Source organism: Bos javanicus, chromosome 15 (genome assembly GCF_032452875.1).
Source record: "Bos javanicus breed banteng chromosome 15, ARS-OSU_banteng_1.0, whole genome shotgun sequence".
Taxonomy (NCBI): Eukaryota; Metazoa; Chordata; class Mammalia; order Artiodactyla; family Bovidae; genus Bos; species Bos javanicus.
This window is the reverse complement of record NC_083882.1, coordinates 7820750-7839252: the sequence shown is the minus strand read 5'-3', so window position 1 is coordinate 7839252 and position 18503 is coordinate 7820750. Positions and strand designations below refer to the sequence as shown.

The 18503-nt window shown below is 42.4% G+C and overlaps 1 protein-coding gene across 3 annotated transcripts in view; it reads right to left on the bottom strand.

The window, feature by feature from the left end:
* PGR (progesterone receptor) overlaps window positions 1-17353 on the bottom strand; it is a 128218-nt gene extending 110865 nt beyond the window's left edge. For 2 of the 3 annotated variants that reach the window (XM_061440138.1, XM_061440139.1), the window contains exons 1-2: window positions 15342-17353; window positions 13989-14140 (exon numbers count right to left, since the gene is read on the bottom strand). In XM_061440138.1, coding sequence (XP_061296122.1) covers window positions 13989-14140; window positions 15342-16921 — 1732 coding nt within the window. In that variant the 5' untranslated portion in view covers window positions 16922-17353. Of the gene's footprint in view, window positions 1-13988; window positions 14141-14921; window positions 15203-15341 lie in introns of those variants that run through there. The other variant, XM_061440140.1, reaches the window with a different exon arrangement.
* Window positions 17354-18503: the final 1150 nt, after the last annotated feature.

The window sequence follows — 18503 nt, the reverse complement described above, 5'->3', positions numbered from 1 at the left end:
TTAACACCAATTAAGCATTGGAGGGGGCCTATAGACCTTGAGCAGAGAAGGGAATGGCAATCCACTCCAGTACTCTTGGCTGGAAAGTCCCATGGATAGAGGAGCCTGGTAGGCTGCAGTCCATGGGGTGGCTAAGAGTTGGACATGACTGAGCAAATTCACTTTCACTTTTCACTTTCATGTATTGGAGAAAGGAAATGGAAACCCACTCCAGTGTTCTTGCCTGGAGAATCCCAGGGACGGGGAGCCTGGTGGGCTGCCGTCTATGGGGTCGCACAGAGTCAGACACGACAGAAGTGACTTAGCAGCAGCAGCAGCACAGACCTTGAGAACAAGTGCAAGCTGGAACAAGGAACTACCTGAAACTGAACTGACCTCCACTACCCACAACAGCTCCAGAGAAATTCCTAGAGATATTTTTACTATTATCATTTTTAATTTTTAAGTTCTTTATTACTCCTTTAGTTTTCATTTTTGTAACCTATTACCTTGCCAAAAAAAAAAAAAAAAGATGAGAACCTATTTTTCAAGCAAATTTCATGTACATGCTTTTTTATAATTTGTGATTCATTTTGTTTTGTATTTTTAATATTTATTTATGAGATTCTAACCTCTACTCTAGATTTTTAATCTTTGCATTTAGGTATTTGTTTTGAATTTTGTACCTTGAAGAATCTAGTCTTCACTACCCATTTCACTAAGGGGTGTGATTACTGGCTTTATTGTTCTCTCCCCTTTTGACTCTCCCTTTTGTCCCCCAGGTCACCTCTATTTCCTCCCTCCACCTTATCTTCTCTACTTAACTCTGTGAATCTCTCTGGGTATTCTGGGCTGTGGAGAACACTTAGGGAACTGATTACTGGCTAGATTGGTCTCTCCCCTTTTGACTCTCCCTCTTCTCCTCCTGGTCACCTCTATCTCCCTCCTCCTTCTTCTCTTCTCCATGTAACTCTGTGAACCTCTCTGGGTGTCCCTCACTGTGGAGAATCTCTTCACCATTAACCTAGATGTTTTATCATCTGTGCTGTATAGATGGAGAAGTCTTGAAGCTACTGTAAGAATAAGGCTGAAAGCCAGAGACAGAAGGCTTAACTCCAAAACTTGAAAACACCAGAAAACTCCTGACTCCAGGGAACATTAATCAACAAGAGCTCATCCAAAAGCCTCCATACCTACACTGAAACCAAGCTCCACCGAAGAGCCAACAAGTTCCAGAGCAAGACATAGCACACTAGCACACTAATTCTCCAGCAAAGCAGGAACACAGCCCTGAGTATTAAAATATAGGCTGTCCAAAGTCACACCAAACCCACAGATACCCCAAAACTTCCTATGGGACACTTCATTGCACTCCAGACAGAAGAGATCCAGCTCCACCCACCAGAACACCAACGCAAGCTTCCCTAACCAGGAAACCTTGACAAACCACTAGTCTAATCCTACCCACAGGGAGCAACTTCCACAATAAAGAGGAACCACAAACTTCCAGCCTACAGAAAGGCCACCCCAAACACAGTAATCTAAAAAAATGAAAAGGCAGAGAAATATTCAGCAGGTAAAGGACCATGACAAATGCCCACCAAACCAAACAAAAGAGGGGGAGATAGGGAGTCTACCTGAAAAAGAATTCAGAATAATAATAGTAAAGATGATACAAAATCTTGAGAACAAAATGGAGTTACAGATAAATAGACTAGAGACAAGGATTGAGAAGATGCAAAAAATGTTTAACAAGGACCTAGAAGAAATAAAAAGAGTCAATCAATAATGAATAATAACTGAGATCAAAAGCACTCTGGAGGGAGCCAACAGTAGAATAACTGAGGAAGAAGATAGGATAAGTGAGGTGGAATGTAGAATGGTGGAAATAAATGAAGCACAGAGGAAAAAAGAAAAAGAATTAAAAGAAATGAGGACAACCTCAGAGACCTTTGGGACAATGTTAAATGCCCCAACATTCGAATTATAGGAGTCCCAGAAGAAGATGACAAAAAGAAAGGGCATGAGAAAATATTTGGGGAGATAATAGTTGAAAACTTCCCTAAAATGGGGAAGGAAATAGCCACCCAAGATCATGAAACACAGAGAGTCCCAAACAGGATAAACCCAAGGCAAAACACATATTAATCAAATTAACAAGGATCAAACACAAAGAGCAAATATTAAAAACAGCAAGGGAAAAGCAACAAATAACACACAAGGGGATTCCCATAAGGATAGCAGCTGATCTTTCAATAGAAATTCTTCAGGCCAGAAGGGAATGGCAGGACATACTTAAAGTGATGAAAGAGAAAAATCTACAACCAAGATTATCATTCCCAGCAAGTATCTCATTCAAATATGAAGGAGAAATCAAAAGCTTTATAGACAAGCAAAAGCTGAGACAATTCAGCACCACCAAACCAGCTCTTCAACAAATGCTAAATGATCTTTTCTAGACAGGAAACACAGAAAGGGCTTATAAACTCAAACCCAAAACAATAAAGTAAGTGGCAACAGGATCATACTTATCAATAATTACCTTAAAAGTAAATGGGTTGAATGCTCCAACCAAAAGACAAAGCCTGACTGAATGGATAGAAAAATAAGACCCTTATACATGCTGTCTAAAAGAGACCCACCTCAAAACAAGGGACACAAACAGGCTGAAAGTGAAGGGCTGGAAAAAGATATTTCATGCAAATGTGGAACAAAAGAAAGCAGAAGTAGCAATACTGATATCAGATAAAATAGACTTTGAAACAAACACCATGAAAAGAGATAAAGAAGGACACTACATAATAATCAAAGGATCAATCCAAGAAGAAGATATAACAATTATAAATATATATGCACCCAACATAGAAGCACCACAATATGTAAGGCAAATGCTAACAAGTATTAAAGGGGAAATTAACAATAACATAATTATAGTGGGAGACTTTAATACCCCACTCACAACTATGGATAGATCAACCAAACAGAAAATTAGCAAGGAAACACAAACTTTAAATGATACAATGGACCAGTTAGACCTAATTGATATCTATTAGGACATTTCACCCCAAAACAATGAATTTCACTTTTTTCTCAAGTACACATGGAACATTCTCCAGGATAGATCACATCCTGGGCCATAAATCTAGCCTTGGTAAATTCAAAACAACTGAAATCATTCCAAGCATCTTTTCTGATCACAATGCAGTAAGATTAGATATCAACTGCATGGGGGAAAAAAAAAAAAAAACGATTAAAAATATAAACATATGGAGGCTAAACAATATGCTTATAAATAACCAACAAATCACAGAAGAAATCAAAAAAGAAATCAAAATATGCATAGAAACAAATAAAAATGAAAACACAACAGCCCAAACCCTATGGGATTCAATAAAAACAGTGTTAAGAGGAAAGTTCATAGGAATACAGACTTACCTCAGGAAACAAGAGAAAAATAAACTAAATAGCCTAACTTTACACCTAAAGCAAGGAAGAAATGAAGAACCCCAGGGTTAGTAAAAGGAAAGAAATCATAAAAATTAGGGCAGAAATAAATGAAAAAGAAACAAAGGAGACTATAGCAAAAATAAACAAAACTAACAGCTGGTTCTTGGAGGAGATAAATAAAATAGACAAACCATTAGCCAGACTCATCAAGAAAAAAAGGGAGAAGAATCAAATCAACAAAATTAGAAATGAAAATGGAGAAATCACAACAGACAACACAGAAATACAAAGGATCACAAAAGACTATTACCAGTAACTATATGCCAATAAGATGCACAACTTGGAAGAAATGGATGAATTCTTATATAAGTATAACTTCACAAAACTGAACCAGGAAGAAATAGAAAATATTAACAGACCCATCAGAAGCACACAAATCAAACTGTAATCAAAAATCTTCCAACAAACAAAAGCACAGAATCAGATGGCTTCACAGGTAAATTCTACCAAAAATTTAGAGAAGAGCTAACAACTATCCTCAAACTGTTCCAGAAAATTGCAGAGGAAGGTAAACTACAAAACTCATTCTATGTGGCCACCATCACCCTAATACCAAAACCAAAGAATCCACAAAAAAGGAAACTACAGGCCAGTTTCACTGATAGACATACATGCAAAAATCCTCAACAAAATTCTAGCAAACAGAATCCAACAACATATTAAACAGATTATACATCATGACCAAGTGGGCTTTATCTCAGAGATGCAAGGATTCTTCAATATTCACAAATCAATCAATGTGATATACCACATTAACAAATTGAAAGATAAAAATTATATGATTATTTCAATAGATGCAGAGAAAGCCTTTGACAAAATTCAACATCTGTTTATGATAAAAACCCTCCAGAAAGCAGACATATAAGGAACATACATCAACATAATAAAAGCCATACATGATAAACCCAGAGTAAACTTTATCCTCAGTGGTGAAAAATTAAAAGCATTTCCCCTAAAGTCAGGAATAAGACAAGGGTGTCCACTCTCACCACTACTATTCAACATAGTTTTGGAAGTTTTAGCCACAGTAATCAGAGAAGAAAAAGAAATAAAAGGAATCCAAACTGGAAAGGAAGAAGTAAAACTCTCACTGTTTGTAGATGACATGATCCTCTACACAGAAAACCCTAAAGACACCAATAGAAAATTACTAGAGCTAATCAGTGAATATAGTAAAGTTGCAGGATATAAAATTAATACACAGAAATCCCTTGCATTCCTGTACACTAACAATGAGAAAATAGAGAAATTAAGGAAACAATCCCATTCACCATTGTAATGAAAAGAATAAAATACTTAGGAATAAATCTACCTAAAGAAACAAAAGACCTATATATATAAAACTATAAAACACTGATGAAAGAAATCAAGGAGGACACAAATAGATGGAGAAATATACCATGTTCATGGATTGGAAGAATCAATATAGTGAAAATCAGTATACTATCCAAAGCAATCTATAGATTCAATGAAATCCCTATCAAGCTACCAACAGTATTTTTCAGAGAACTAGAACAAATAATTTCACAATTTGTATGGAAAAAAACAAAACAAAAAAACCCCTCAAATAGCCAAAGCAATCTTGAGAAAGAAGAATGGAACTGGAGGAATCAACCTGCCTGACTTTAGACTGTACAAGAAAGCTACAGTCATCAAGAGAGCATGGTACTGGCAAGAGACAGAAGTATAGATCAATGGAACAAAATAGAAAGCCCAGAGATAAATCCATGCACCTATGGACAACTTATCTTTGACAAAGGAGGCAAGAATATACAATAGAGAAAAGACAATTTCTTTAACAAGTGGTGCTGGGAAAACTGGTCAACCACTTGTAAAAGAATGAAACTAAAACACTTTCTAACACCATACACAAAAATAAACTCAAAATGGATTAAAGATCTAAATGTAAGACCAGAAACTATAAAACTCCTAGAGGAGAGTATAGGTAAAATGCTCTCTGACATAAACCACAGGAGGATCCTCTATGACCCACCTCCCAGAATATTGGAAATAGAAACAAAAATAAACAAATGGGACCTAATTAAATTTAAAAGCTTTTGCACAATGAAGGAAACTATAAGCAAAGTGAAAAGACAGCCTTCAGAATGAGAGAAAATAATAGCAAATGAGGCAACTGACAAAGAATTAATCTCAAAAATATACAAGCAGCTCATGGAGCTCAATACCAGAAAAATAAACAACCCAATCAAAAATGGGCCAAAGAACTAAACAGACATTTCTCCAAAGAAGACATACAGATGGCTAACAAACACATGAAAAGATGCTCAACATCACTCATCATTAGAGAAATGCAAATCAAAACCACTATGAGGTACCATCAAACGCCAGTCAGAATGGCTGCTATCCAAAAGTCTACAAACAATAAATGCTGGAGAGGCTGTGGAGAAAAGGGAACCCTCTTACCCTGTTGGTGGCAATGCAAACTAGTACAGCCACTATGGAGAACAGTGTGGAGATTCCTTAAAAAACTGGAAACAGAACTGCCATATGGCCCAGCAATCCCACAGCTGGGCATACACACCGAGGAAACCAGAATTGAAAGAGGCACGTGTACCCCAATGTTCATCAAAGCACTAGCCAGGACATGGAAGCAACCTAGATGCCCATCAGCAGACGAATGGATAAGAAAGCTGTGGTAAATATACACAATGGAATATTATCAGCTATTAAAAAGATTGTATTTGAATCAGTTTTAACGAGGTGGATGAAACTGGAGCCTAATATACAGAGTGAAGTAAATCAGAAAGAAAACACCAATACAGTATACTAACACATATATATGGAATTTAGAAAGATGGTAATGACGACCCTGTATGTGAGACAGCAAAAGAGACAGAGGTGTACAGAACAGACTTTTGGACTCTGGGAGAAGGCGAGGGTGGGATGGTTTGAGAGAATAGCATTGAAACATGTATATTACCATATGTGAAATAGATCACCAGTCCAGGTTCAATGCATGAGACAGGGTGCTTGGGGCTGGTGCACTGGGATGATCCTGAGGGATGGGATGGGGAGGCAGGTGGGAGGAGGGGTTCAAGATGGGAAACACATGTACACCCATGGCTGATTCAGTTTAATGTATGGCAAAAACCAGTACAGTATTGTAGACTAATTAGCCTCCAATTAAAATAAATAAATTAATTAAAAAATAAAAGAGAAATTGTACTACAATAGAAAAAAGACAGTCTCTTCACAAACAGTACTAGAACAACCCTGGACATCCATATGCAAAAAAATCAATCTTGACACAGACACTACACCCTTCACAAATCTACTCAAAATGGATCAGAGAACTAAACATAAAATTCAAAACTATAAAACTACTAAAAGATAACCTAGGAGAAAATCCACATGACCTTGAGTTTGATGACATTTTTCAGATATAATACTAAAGTCATAATCCATGAAAGAAAGAATTGAGAAACCATATTTCATTAAAAATGAATTTGTCTACTATGTAAAATACACTACCAAAAGAACAAAAAGACAGAGTGGGAGAAAATATTTGCAAAATACCTAGGATAAAGGTCTGTTATCTAAAAAACAAACAAAAATAATCCACAAAAAACCTTTTAAAACTCAACAGAAAAAAAAATGGGCCAAAATTGTAATAAACACATCACCAAGGAAGATGTATAGATGTCAAATAAGCATATGAAAATATAATTCACATAATATGTCATCAGGGAAATTTAAGTCAAAACAACAATGAGCTAGCACTACATTCCTGTTAGAATGGAGAAAATCTGAAGCACTAGAAACACAAATGCTGGCAAGGACATGGAATAAGACAAACTCTCAATTATTGCCAGTGGGAATGTTAAATGATACAGCCACTTTGGAAGACAATTTGGCGGTTTCTTCTAAAACTAAACATACTCTTACCATACGACCAAGCCACTGCACTCTTTGGTATTTGCCATGCTGCTGTTGTTTAATTGCCAAGTCATGTCCACGTCTTTCGAGAGCCCCTGGACTGCAGCCTGCCAGACTCCCCCAACCATTTCCTTCTCCAGGGGATCTTTCTGACCCGGGAATGGAACCCACACCTTCTGCTTTGGTAGGCGAGTTCTATACCACTGAGCCACCAGGAAAGCCTGGTATTTGCCCTGAGGAGTTGAAAACTGATGTTCACACAAATACTTGCAGACAAATCTTTAGAGCAGCTTTATTCATAACTACCAAAGCCTGGAAGCAACCAAGGTGTCCTTCAGTAGATCAATGAATAAACAAACTGCGGTATATTCAGACAATGGAATGTTATTCAGCACTAAAAAGAAATGAGCCTTTCACATGGAGGAAGCTTCAATGCATACTGCTAAGGGAAAAAGCTAATCTGTAAAGGCTTCCTACTGTATGATTCCAACTATATGACATTCTGGAAAAGGCAAAACTATGGGGACAATATAAATATTAGTAGTTGACAGGAGTTGGGGATGAGGAAGGGATGAACAGAAGAGCACAGAGGATTTGGGGAGGCAGTGAAAATACTCTGTATGAAACTCTAACCATGGATACATGTCATCATACATTTGTCCAGATCCACTCAATGGTACAAAACCAAGAGTGAGCCCTAATGTAAACTATGGATTTCCGGTGATTAGCATGTGTTGACATAGATTCATCAGTTGCAACAAACATACTACTCTGGTGGAGGATTTTGATAATAAGAGAAGCTATGCATGTGCAATCACAGGAGGCACATGGGAAATCTCTATACTGTCCTCTCAATTTTGCTATAAACCTAAAATTGCTCTTAAAAATAATCTTTCACAAATTTGAATGTTCATCATTTCTGCTTTAGAAGTCATACCACAGAGAACGATGCTACTACACCAGTTTTCATTTTTAGACTATGACACCAGCTCCACTCAACTTCAGAAAGAAATATGCTATTCTTAAAAATACTTCATTTCTGTTCCGTTTGCTCTGTGGTCTGCTTATGATGTGCTCAGACGCTCAGCTGTGTCTGACTTTTTGTGACCCCATGGATTGCAGCCCGCAAGGCTTCTCTATCCATGGGATTCTCCTGGCAAGAATACTGGAGTGGGTTGCCGTTTCCTCCTCCAGGGGATCTTCCCAACCAAGAGATGGAACCCATGTCTCTTATGTCTCCTGCATTGGTAGGTGAATTCTTTACCACTAGGACTACCTCAGAGAAGGCAATGGCACCCCACTCCAGTATTCTTGCCTGGAAAATCCCATGGATGGAGGAGCCTGGTAGGCTGCAGTCCATGGGGTCGCAAAGAGTCGGACACGACTGAGCGACTTCACTTTCCCTTTTCCCTTTCATCCATTGGAGAAGGAAATGGCAACCCACTCCAGTGTTCTTGCCTGGAGAATCCCAGGGACAGGGGAGCCTGGTGGGCTGCCGTCTATGGGGTCGCACAGAGTCGGACACGACTGAAGTGACTTAGCAGCAGCAGTAGCAGGACTACCTGGGAAGACTGCTTATGAGGGTGTCTTTCTAATTCTAAAGACTTCTCCACCATCCCCAGCATCTGTCAGAGGGGTCAAGTGACTAGTTGTCCAGGCATAACTCATTAATATATAATAACTTGTTAAACGCATGCTAACTGAGAATGTCCCTTTCCTCCACTACACTAAAAACTCCACTAGTGCTGCAGCCAGTTAGGTCTGTCCTGTTTCACTTTTCAACCAGCACCCAGTATAGTCCCCGGCATACAGCAGGTGCTCAACAAACATTTGGTTAATTAATGCAAAAACAAAAACTAGCTGAACATAGAGCATATTATGCTAAATGAAATAAGCCAGACAAAGACAAATACCACAGATATCATTACATGTGGAATTTAAAAAATAAGTTGAATTTATAGAAACACAGAAGAGAAGTGGTTACCAGGGGCTGGAGGGTGGGGGGAAATAGGGAGAGATTGGTAAAAGGATACAAACCTTCAGGTATAAGGTGAATAAGGTCTGAGGATCTAATGTGTAATACTGTGACTACAGTTGATAACATTGTATAACATTATATAACTGAAATTTGCCAAGAGAGTAGAACTTAAATGTCCTTGCCAAAAAGAAAGGCAAATACCTGAGGTATGTTAAAAAACTTGATGGGGAGGAATTCTTTCACCATGAACCTATAATATCAAATCATTACAGGGTATACTTTAAATATCTTACAATTTTATTTGTCACTTTTACCTCAATTAAGAGAAAAATGAGGCATAATGTAATATAATTAAAAATCCATCAATATCTACTTAGCTTCCTATCTTCTAAACACTATGTTTCAACTATATTAACAATATTTCCCAACCCTATTCTATCAAATATATTCACTACAAATGCTGTCACACTATAAAACATGCAAAGAATAAAAGCTTGGCATCATTTGTTATGACTGGTTCATTTAGCAAACAATTATACACTAACTGTTTAGTATTCCTAGCATTGAGCGAGTCACAGTGCATACTGAGGTAAGCCAGTGAGAAATTATCTTTTCCTTCTTAATACAAGGCCTGCATTTATAGGACTGACAGGTCATTATGACTTCTCCTTGAAAGGCATTAAGGCAATTTCTGACCACTTCCTGGTTCACTCCAAGTATTAGTAAAGGAATGCAATGGGCTATTCAAGCAACTATTTTTTGGCTAATATTTTCTTTCTTTTTTTTTTTTTTTCAGCTGAAGAGGTCATTTCTCTCCTCTGTATACTCCTACTTCCTGAGGGATGTCTTTTTTCTCTGCCTCTTCTCTTTCTGTTTCATACCAAGAGAAATCCAGTTTTCCTGAGTAACTTCTCCATACACATTATGGTCTCCCACTTCTAACTTGGAGCAGGGGTGGAGAAACTGGCTCTTGGCTCCTGAATGTGTCTTTTCACTGCAGCCCTAAATGTGGTGTTAGTATCATCCATCCATTTACATTACACACTTTCAATCACCCTTGATATCGCATTCTTCGTTAGGATTCCCTTCTACCTTCTTAGATGTTTTCTCACTTGGCTCATATTTTTTCTTCCAACCCTCTATTGTTTCTTTGCGAAGCTGAAACTGAATTTCCTGTTATGAGAAAGAAAGTGTAGTGGTGGAAGGCATAGATTCTGGGGTCAAACACCTTGGATTTGAATCCTATTCCACTGCTTCTTATGATTTAAGGCAATTTACAAAGGCAGTTTCCTCATTTATAAACTGAAAATTATGATAATGTCTACACCATATGGCTTAAAAGGGTCAAGACCAATACAACATTAAAATAGTCACAGGCACATACAAAGCACTCCTGAAGGCCATTATCATCACTATCTTTGGTATTTAATATTCATATTGTTGACTATGACATTCAATTTCTGGACATACTGGCATCCACATATAGTTATACCCTGAAGTTGTTCATTACACAGCCCTATTTTACTCTAAGATTTCAAACTAGGTATTTCTCTTCAATTACAAATATTCTTCTACTCATCTTTCTCATCTTTGAAAACTCAAAGAACCTTCTATTGCCTTAAATGACTGATTCAAGCAAACACTGGCAATCCAACTTCTTAACCTTTAATAATTTCCTAATATGGATCTTCAAGTCTTAGTTTAATCTTAATCTCATCAGTTTTCCTTGAATATATACACTTTACAAGCTCTTCTCAAGGTCCAGAGATCACTAATTTTACTCGTCATTTAACAGCCAAATGATTTATCAACTTTTATCTTGAGCTCCTCTTTGCAGACAATGTTGAATAAAGGTACTTCATTTCTATTACTCAAAATTAAAACAGAACCATGCCTAAGGTAGTGGTCCAACAAATACTTTGTCATTGCAAATTTGGGAAGACATCTTTTATGTTTAGGATGCTATTCTGATAATAATGATGTGAAAACATTTATATTTTAATTAGAGTATTCTTGGTCCTATATGCACTTTTGAAGTAACTTTCAAGAATTAAGTAGCATTTGTCATATGCCTACTTTTGCATACCATTTCTGATTTATAAGCACTGCAATGAAAGAAAATCTAACCTATGTTGACTAACAATCAGCTACCAACTAACTGTATGCTCTTTAGAAATTTAGATGTATGTCTTTAGGACTTGTGTATTTGTAGAAAGAGAGAGCTGGGCTAGAATAAACTGGCTTTGGGGAGACTCCAACAGGGTCATTCATTTAAGGATTAGACTAATAAAACTGTAAGTATAAAGAAAATCACATTAATGCAGAGGGGAATGTTCAGGAAACCAGGATCAAAGTCAGATGGGAACAGTAACTTCAATTACCCACTGGAGAATCAACTCTTCCATGCACACAAAGGGCTTCAAACTGCAACTATGACCAAATGATGTCAGTGGAAAGTTAAGACTACCCTCAGTTGTCCCATTTTCTCACATTTTCTCTTGTCACAGCACCTCAACTAATTTAAAATGCAATTAAAGTCCCCTTAAGTTTAATACATACACTCAACATCAGTTACATCCATCCATCCTTCATGAGAAACAATCATATTTTAAAAAGGCACAAGAGCAATTACTTTTTTTGAAGCATTAATTTCAGTAGGAGGGGTACACATACCATTAATAGATGAGAATCATTTTCACTAAAAGGGCATAATAGTTATGAAGAATTATATGTTAGCAATCTATAGGGATAGTGAATTTTTTTTGTTAAACATCTTTTGGATTAATCTTTTTGGTACTCTTTCTACCCCCTTCTGATGTCTATGTCAGAAGCTTTCTCTATCTCCTTTATACTTTAATAAAACTTCATTACACAAAAGCTCTGAGCGATCAAGCCTTGTCTCTGGCCCCGGATTGAATTCTTCTCCTCCGGGGGCCAAGAATCCTGGTGTCTTCGTGAGATTCAACAACAACCTTTCATCCTGGGGGCCCGTCCGGGATCCTTCAGGACAAGGTAAGGATGCTTGGAGCTCTAGTTCTTTGTCCTCTTAGCAAATGCGTTTTCTGCTGTGCTTTATTAACTCTACGGTGTACTTGTGTGAATGAATGACATGCCTTGCATGAAGCAAGTAAGGAGCCCTACTCTGTGGTTCCATGGTGATCTCATATGGCTTATGGCAGAAACCTGTTGGGGGTTTATACCGACATGCCAATGCCAAGAGGCACCCAATGTCTCCTTTGGGAACCGACCAGAAATGGGCAGTGTGTGGACCGAACTCTCCTTTCTTGGTCAAACTTTTTGGTTTCTTTGACCATTTCTTAACTCCTTGGGAATTAGAAGTACTAACCTACAATGGCACCCCACTCCAGTACTCTTGCCTGGAAAATCCCATGGACGGAGGAGCCTGGAAGGCTGCAGTCCATGAGGTCGAGGAGAGTCGGACATGACTGAGCAACTTCATTTTCACTTTTCACTTTCACGCATTGGAGAAGGAAATGGCAACTCACTCCAGTGTTCTTGCCTAGAGAATCCCAGGGACGTCGAGCCTCATGAGCTGCTGTCTATGGGGTTGCACAGAGTCGGACACGACTGAAGTGACTTCACTTAGGGTAAATGTGTATTAAATATGCATGTCAACTCCTTTGAATGCTCCCTTAAGGTAAAAATTCCCCACTCCCTCCTTTCCTACTTACATGTAGAGGACTCTTGAAATCAGAAAACTCACAAACAGGAAGCAAAAAAGCAGACATTCAGATCTTTGGTTCCTTGTCTAGGTGTGATCTCAGAACTCCAGAGACAACCATAAACTCATGTCTGCTTGTTATAAAATACAGTTATTGCTAGAATTCAAATGTGAAATGATGTCTAAGTGTATTTCTATCTTCAAATATAAATGTGCTTGGCGGCTTAGAGTTTAGTGTAGATAGAAAGGATGAAATTAAAACATATATTTTATAAAAGTTCAAATATGAAATACATTATGTAAATCAATCTAAAATCATTAGGTAAATATGTAATTTGGATGATTTTTAAAATATGAAAGACTTACTTAAAGCAAAATATTTCTGCAGAAATTAAATAACTGTGGAGTCCAAATTTTTCTTTTGCTTTAAATTGTTTGCACTAAACAAAAAGGGAACTTTAACCATTTTTTTCTGTAATTACCATTATATAATTATTACATAAACATCATACAGGGAAAGGACATAATTATGAAGAAAACTTGTAACTGCATCATATATATGTACATATATAATTTTAATGACTTCTACCACTTTACTTTTGGAAGAAAATTTTAATTTAGTGTTATCTTACATAAATGTGATAGAAATATAAAAATTCAATTAGAATAAAGTTGTTTCTCTAAAGTTAATGAACAATGTTAGCATGTTGCAAGATTCATATGCTTTGTCTAATATTAAAAGTGTTAGTCAAATATTATGCAATTATAATATCCAACCACATTCAATACAGATTATTAGAAATAAAAATATATTGTTAAAATATCATCATATATTTTTAGTTGTATGGAAATACCATCATTTCTTAGAAGAAGCAAGGGCTAATTAAGATCTGTAAAATATTAGATGGTGTCATTTACAATTAAACCAACAAGAAAGGAGCCTACCTTCCATTGCCCTTTTAAAGAAGACCTTACAGCTTCCACAGGTGAGGACACCATAATGACAGCCTGATGCTTCATCCCCACAGATTAAACAAATCTTCTGAGGTAATGACTCAAAGCTGTACTGTGGGCTCTGGCTGGCTTCTGAATCCGGCCTTGAAATGCAAAACAAAGTACTCAATTTATTTTTAAGTGCACCACTATCTAATACTAAAGTTTCCTTAACCCAGAATAGACAGAGTGACAAGGTTTTTAAAAATTACAGCCATATATAAATACAGATCTGAAAAACATAGCAAACTGAACTTGATATACTACGTGTTACTGGATTCATCAGACTTGCAAGGTATTAGCCTCTCATCAGGAGTACCAACAAAAGTAATAAATAATTAATATTTAATTTTATGTTCAGAAAAAAAAAAAAAAAACTTCCTGCAAAACTCATTACAGAGAATCAATTTAGTCTTTTGACAAATGTTATAACCTTGTTGCACGGTGGAAAACAATAAACGTGGTTTTGCTCTAAAAATACAATCATTTTAAAAAGTCATCTCTGTAATTAAACAAGTACCCGAGTTTGTCTTTTTAAAGCATTGTTCAATATATTGACACTGTTTTGACTATTCACAACACAAGATTCCAAATCCAGAGCACTTTCTTTTTTCTTTAAAACTCTGTAACTCTCGTATGTAAATTAAAATGTTTTTCAAAACTTGTATGCTAAAAGTAGTAGAGAACTTGAAACAATACTAGCCTACAGTGCACTGACGTGATTGATATTTAAAGCCATACTGTAAATATATTACACATAAATTAATTTCAATCTAGAGATTCGGGTGAAAATGAAGCGCTAAGTGTCCAGACCCCTAAGATGGTTCTGCTTTGGGTTCTGGCCGGGCACCCAGCGCCACCCCGCCCGGAAGAACGATGCGTTACCGTTTCTCCTCCGGAACGCACGTTCTCGGTAACTGTCCTTCTAGGAAGAAAAGCATTTTATAAAACCCCAGACTCGCCGCACCCTTTCGGCTCCGCGGGGCTACGGCGGACCCAGAGTGACGCTGCACTTTTAGAACTCAAGGCTGGTTCGCCTTGGAACTGCGCAGATCTGGAAAGTTTAGGAACATATTGTCGGGGACGCCTACTCCAGAAACAGCATAATCTGGGCCCCCGCGGTGTCCTCCCCACCACCAAAAAAAAAAAAAAAAAAAAAATGAGAAGAGGTGAGGAAAAGGAAGCCAAGCTGCGCTGCGCTGCGCCCCGCCCCGGCCACCCACTCCTGGCGGCCACTCTGGGGAGCCGGGCGCCGGGGGCCGGGGGCGGCCGGACAGGTCCTCGCGCGCCGCGCCGGGCCCTCACCTCAGGTAGTTGAGATAGGGCTGGTAGACCTGCGGCAGGCCCTCCTTGAGCACCGCGGCCTGGTAGCCGAGCTGGGGGAGCCCGTTGAGGCCGAGCGGCTGGTAGAGCGCAGGGGTGGCCCCGGCGGCGGCGGCGGCGGCGGCGGCCGAGGTGGACGGCAGGTCCCGCGGCAGCAGGCAGGCGCCTGCGGCCGGAGCCTTGCAGGGCGGCGGCGCGAACGGGCCCGGCTGGGGCGGCGCGCCCTCCGCCTTGTACAGGACGCACTCCAGGGCTGACCCCGACACGGCCGCGGACGAGCCGGGGGCCCCCGTGGCGGCCGCGGGCACCGCCACCTCCCCCGGCCTGGACGGCGGCGCCAGCGGGAAGTCGGCGAAGACGGCGGGGCTGGCCCCCGCCAGCAGGTACGGCCGCGGGGAGCGCGCGGCTGCCTCGGCGCCCCCCTCCTCCTCCTCCTTGATCTTCAGGGCGGGCGGCTGCGGGTCCCCGTAGAGCGAGAACGCGTCGTCCTTGGGCTCGGAGTCGGGCTGGTACGCGCAGTCGGGGAAGTCTCCGGGCGCGCCCAGGGCGGCCGAGGCGGAGGGCGAGCCCCGCGGCGGGGCGAAGGCGCCGGCGGCCCCGCCGTCATAGCTGTCACCCTCCAGCAGCTGCCGGGTACGGGCGGCCAGGAAGGCTGAGTTGAGCGGCAGGATGGGCACGTGGATGAAGTCCATCACCGCGGTGGCCACCGAGGCGCGCCCGGGCGCGGCGGGTGCGTCATGCTCCGCCGGGGCGGCCCTGGGCGCCGAGAAGCGGGCATCTTCTTTGGGCACAGGGGCGACGCCTCCCGCGGCCGTCCCAGGAGCGCTGATCGCGTCTCCTCCCGCGGGCCGGGCTTTGCCCTTCAGGGGCGGCCCCGAGGAGCCCTCGGGATCCGAGTCGTCCTCCTCCAGCTCCACCACCGCGGGCTGCGGAGACGGCCTCGGCGCGGGCGCGAGCCAGGGGTGGCTCGAGGCCGTCGGGGCCAGCAGCTGCCGGCATGGCGCCAGGCCCCGGGGCAGCACCTTCTGGCCGGCGGCGGCCCCGGGGGTGTCGCCAGCCTTGCTCTCTGGGCGGCTCATGAGTGGGAGTAGGACCCCCTGGGCGGCTGGCGCAGCCCGGGCGTCTTGGACAAGCTCGGGGCCAAAGAGGCACCAAGGGCTGGGGGCTTCGCAGACGGCGGGGCTGGCGGGGCTCCGCTCAGGGCCCGGGGGCGCCAGCAGGGTGTCCAGGACGCTGTCCAGCAACCCGCCGTCCTTCTCTGGGGGTCTCGAAGCAGCGCCCTCTGTGGCTTCCCCTCCGGAATACGCCCCCTCCACGTCTGCCAGCGACTCTGGGTCCGGCGTCTTCCCGTCCAGGTCCTGAGCCTGGCAGGGCCGAGGGAAGATCAGTCCGTCCAGGGAGAGGGGGAGGCCCGAGGCTATGGGCGTCGGGCCCGAGGCCTCGCCCGCCTGGAAGGGGCCCGCGTCTGGGCGTCCCCGCAGAGGGGCTCCGGCCTGGGTGGGCGAGGGCGCTGTGCCCGCCACGTGGGGAGCGCGGGGACCCTTCGCCTTCAGCTCAGTCATGACGCCCTGGGCTCCCCTTTTCTCCTCCCCTGTCTCTGGGGAGGGGGGGATAGCGGGAGGACCAGGGGGCGTCAGGAGGCTCGGGGCCGCGGGAGGAGAGAACCGGAGTTGAATTTGGCTGGAGCGGACGGCGGAGAGGGGGGTGAACTCTCCACCTCCTGGGTGTGAAGGGGGCGGCCCCGATGGGCCTCCGCCCTCGCCCCGGGTCCGCAGGTCGGGGGAGGGGGTGGCAGTCACTCTGTCCCTGAGGTAGGTGGGGAAACCAGACGACGGCGGTGGTAGGGATCCCGTAGAGCTCTCCAGGGGTGTTCCCCGGCTTCCGTCTGCGGACAGGCGACGCAAAGTACTCACAAACCGCGGGGCGCACCCCAGGGGCGGCGGCTTCGCAAGCACTGGACAGAGGCTGTGGCTCTTGACTTTTCCGCCCGCTCCAGCGCCGGGATGCTCCCGGTCCCGGGCTGCGGTCCCCGTCCCTTCCCCCGGACACCCCGGGGCTGTATCGGCCTCTCGGCGCAGCCCATCCTCAAGAGCAGCGCCGTCTCTGCCGGCTCCCGGTCGCTCGCCACGAGCATCTCCACGGTGCTCACATCTCTTGGCAGTCCGCTAGCACGGAGCGCCCGGAGCTGCGGGGTCCACTGCGATGCCACGTGAAGCGAAGCCTCGCGGAGCACGCTGCTCGCGCCGCGGACCCTCGCACGCTCAGATACTACGAGGCTTCACTAGCAGACCCGCCCCCCGGCTTTCCCAGCACCCCGCCTCCCCCGCGGCAGGCCCCGCCCACGGCTCCGCCCCGCTCCGCGGAGGGACCAGATCTGAAATTCCAAGTGCCAGCCCGAATTAACAGGTACTGGGATGAGCTGCATAAGCACATTCGATTTTGTACTGCCAACTCAGTACCACTACCAGTCTAACTGGAAAAGTGAATGGATTGTATCAGAAGCTGAATTCTCAGCATTTCAGATTTGTAAAGATTTTACACAGAGAACGGTATTTGGCTATGTGTATTATTTTTTTTTTAGAATAAATATATCGAGGATGATTCTAAGTAACATGAGAGAGACTTTTCTCTTATGACTTCCATAAAAGTGAGTGCTTTCAAATGTCTCTCTCTGCAACCAACATGTCCTCTAGTCCTCTTGAACCGTCCTCAATGTGGCAGAGAAATTTGGGGACAGGAGATAGCTGAGAACACTAATTTACCTGTACAAGAAGTTTGGATGTTGTGTGTTTACACTTTGAATTGTCCTAAGAAGTGCGTTCCATTTTTTTTAATAAATAGCCCTTTAAGGAAAGTTTCCTTTAACTTCAGCTTCCATCCTGTGCTACATCATAAATTCCTCAATAGAGATGTTGAATACTACTTTTTCTCCCCTCAGCATTCGTATTCTGAAAAATAGTCTTTGAATTTTTAAAGCAAATCACCTCTTCCTGAAGATGTAGAGAGAAGGGGAGTAGTGCAATGCATTTGAGATATAGGGTTATAAGCTAATAAATAGTCTCTGTGCTGAACCCAAGACCGCTGGGTATCCTGACATCTCTTAAAGATACCATGTTCAAAAATGACTTAATCATTTGGAAAATT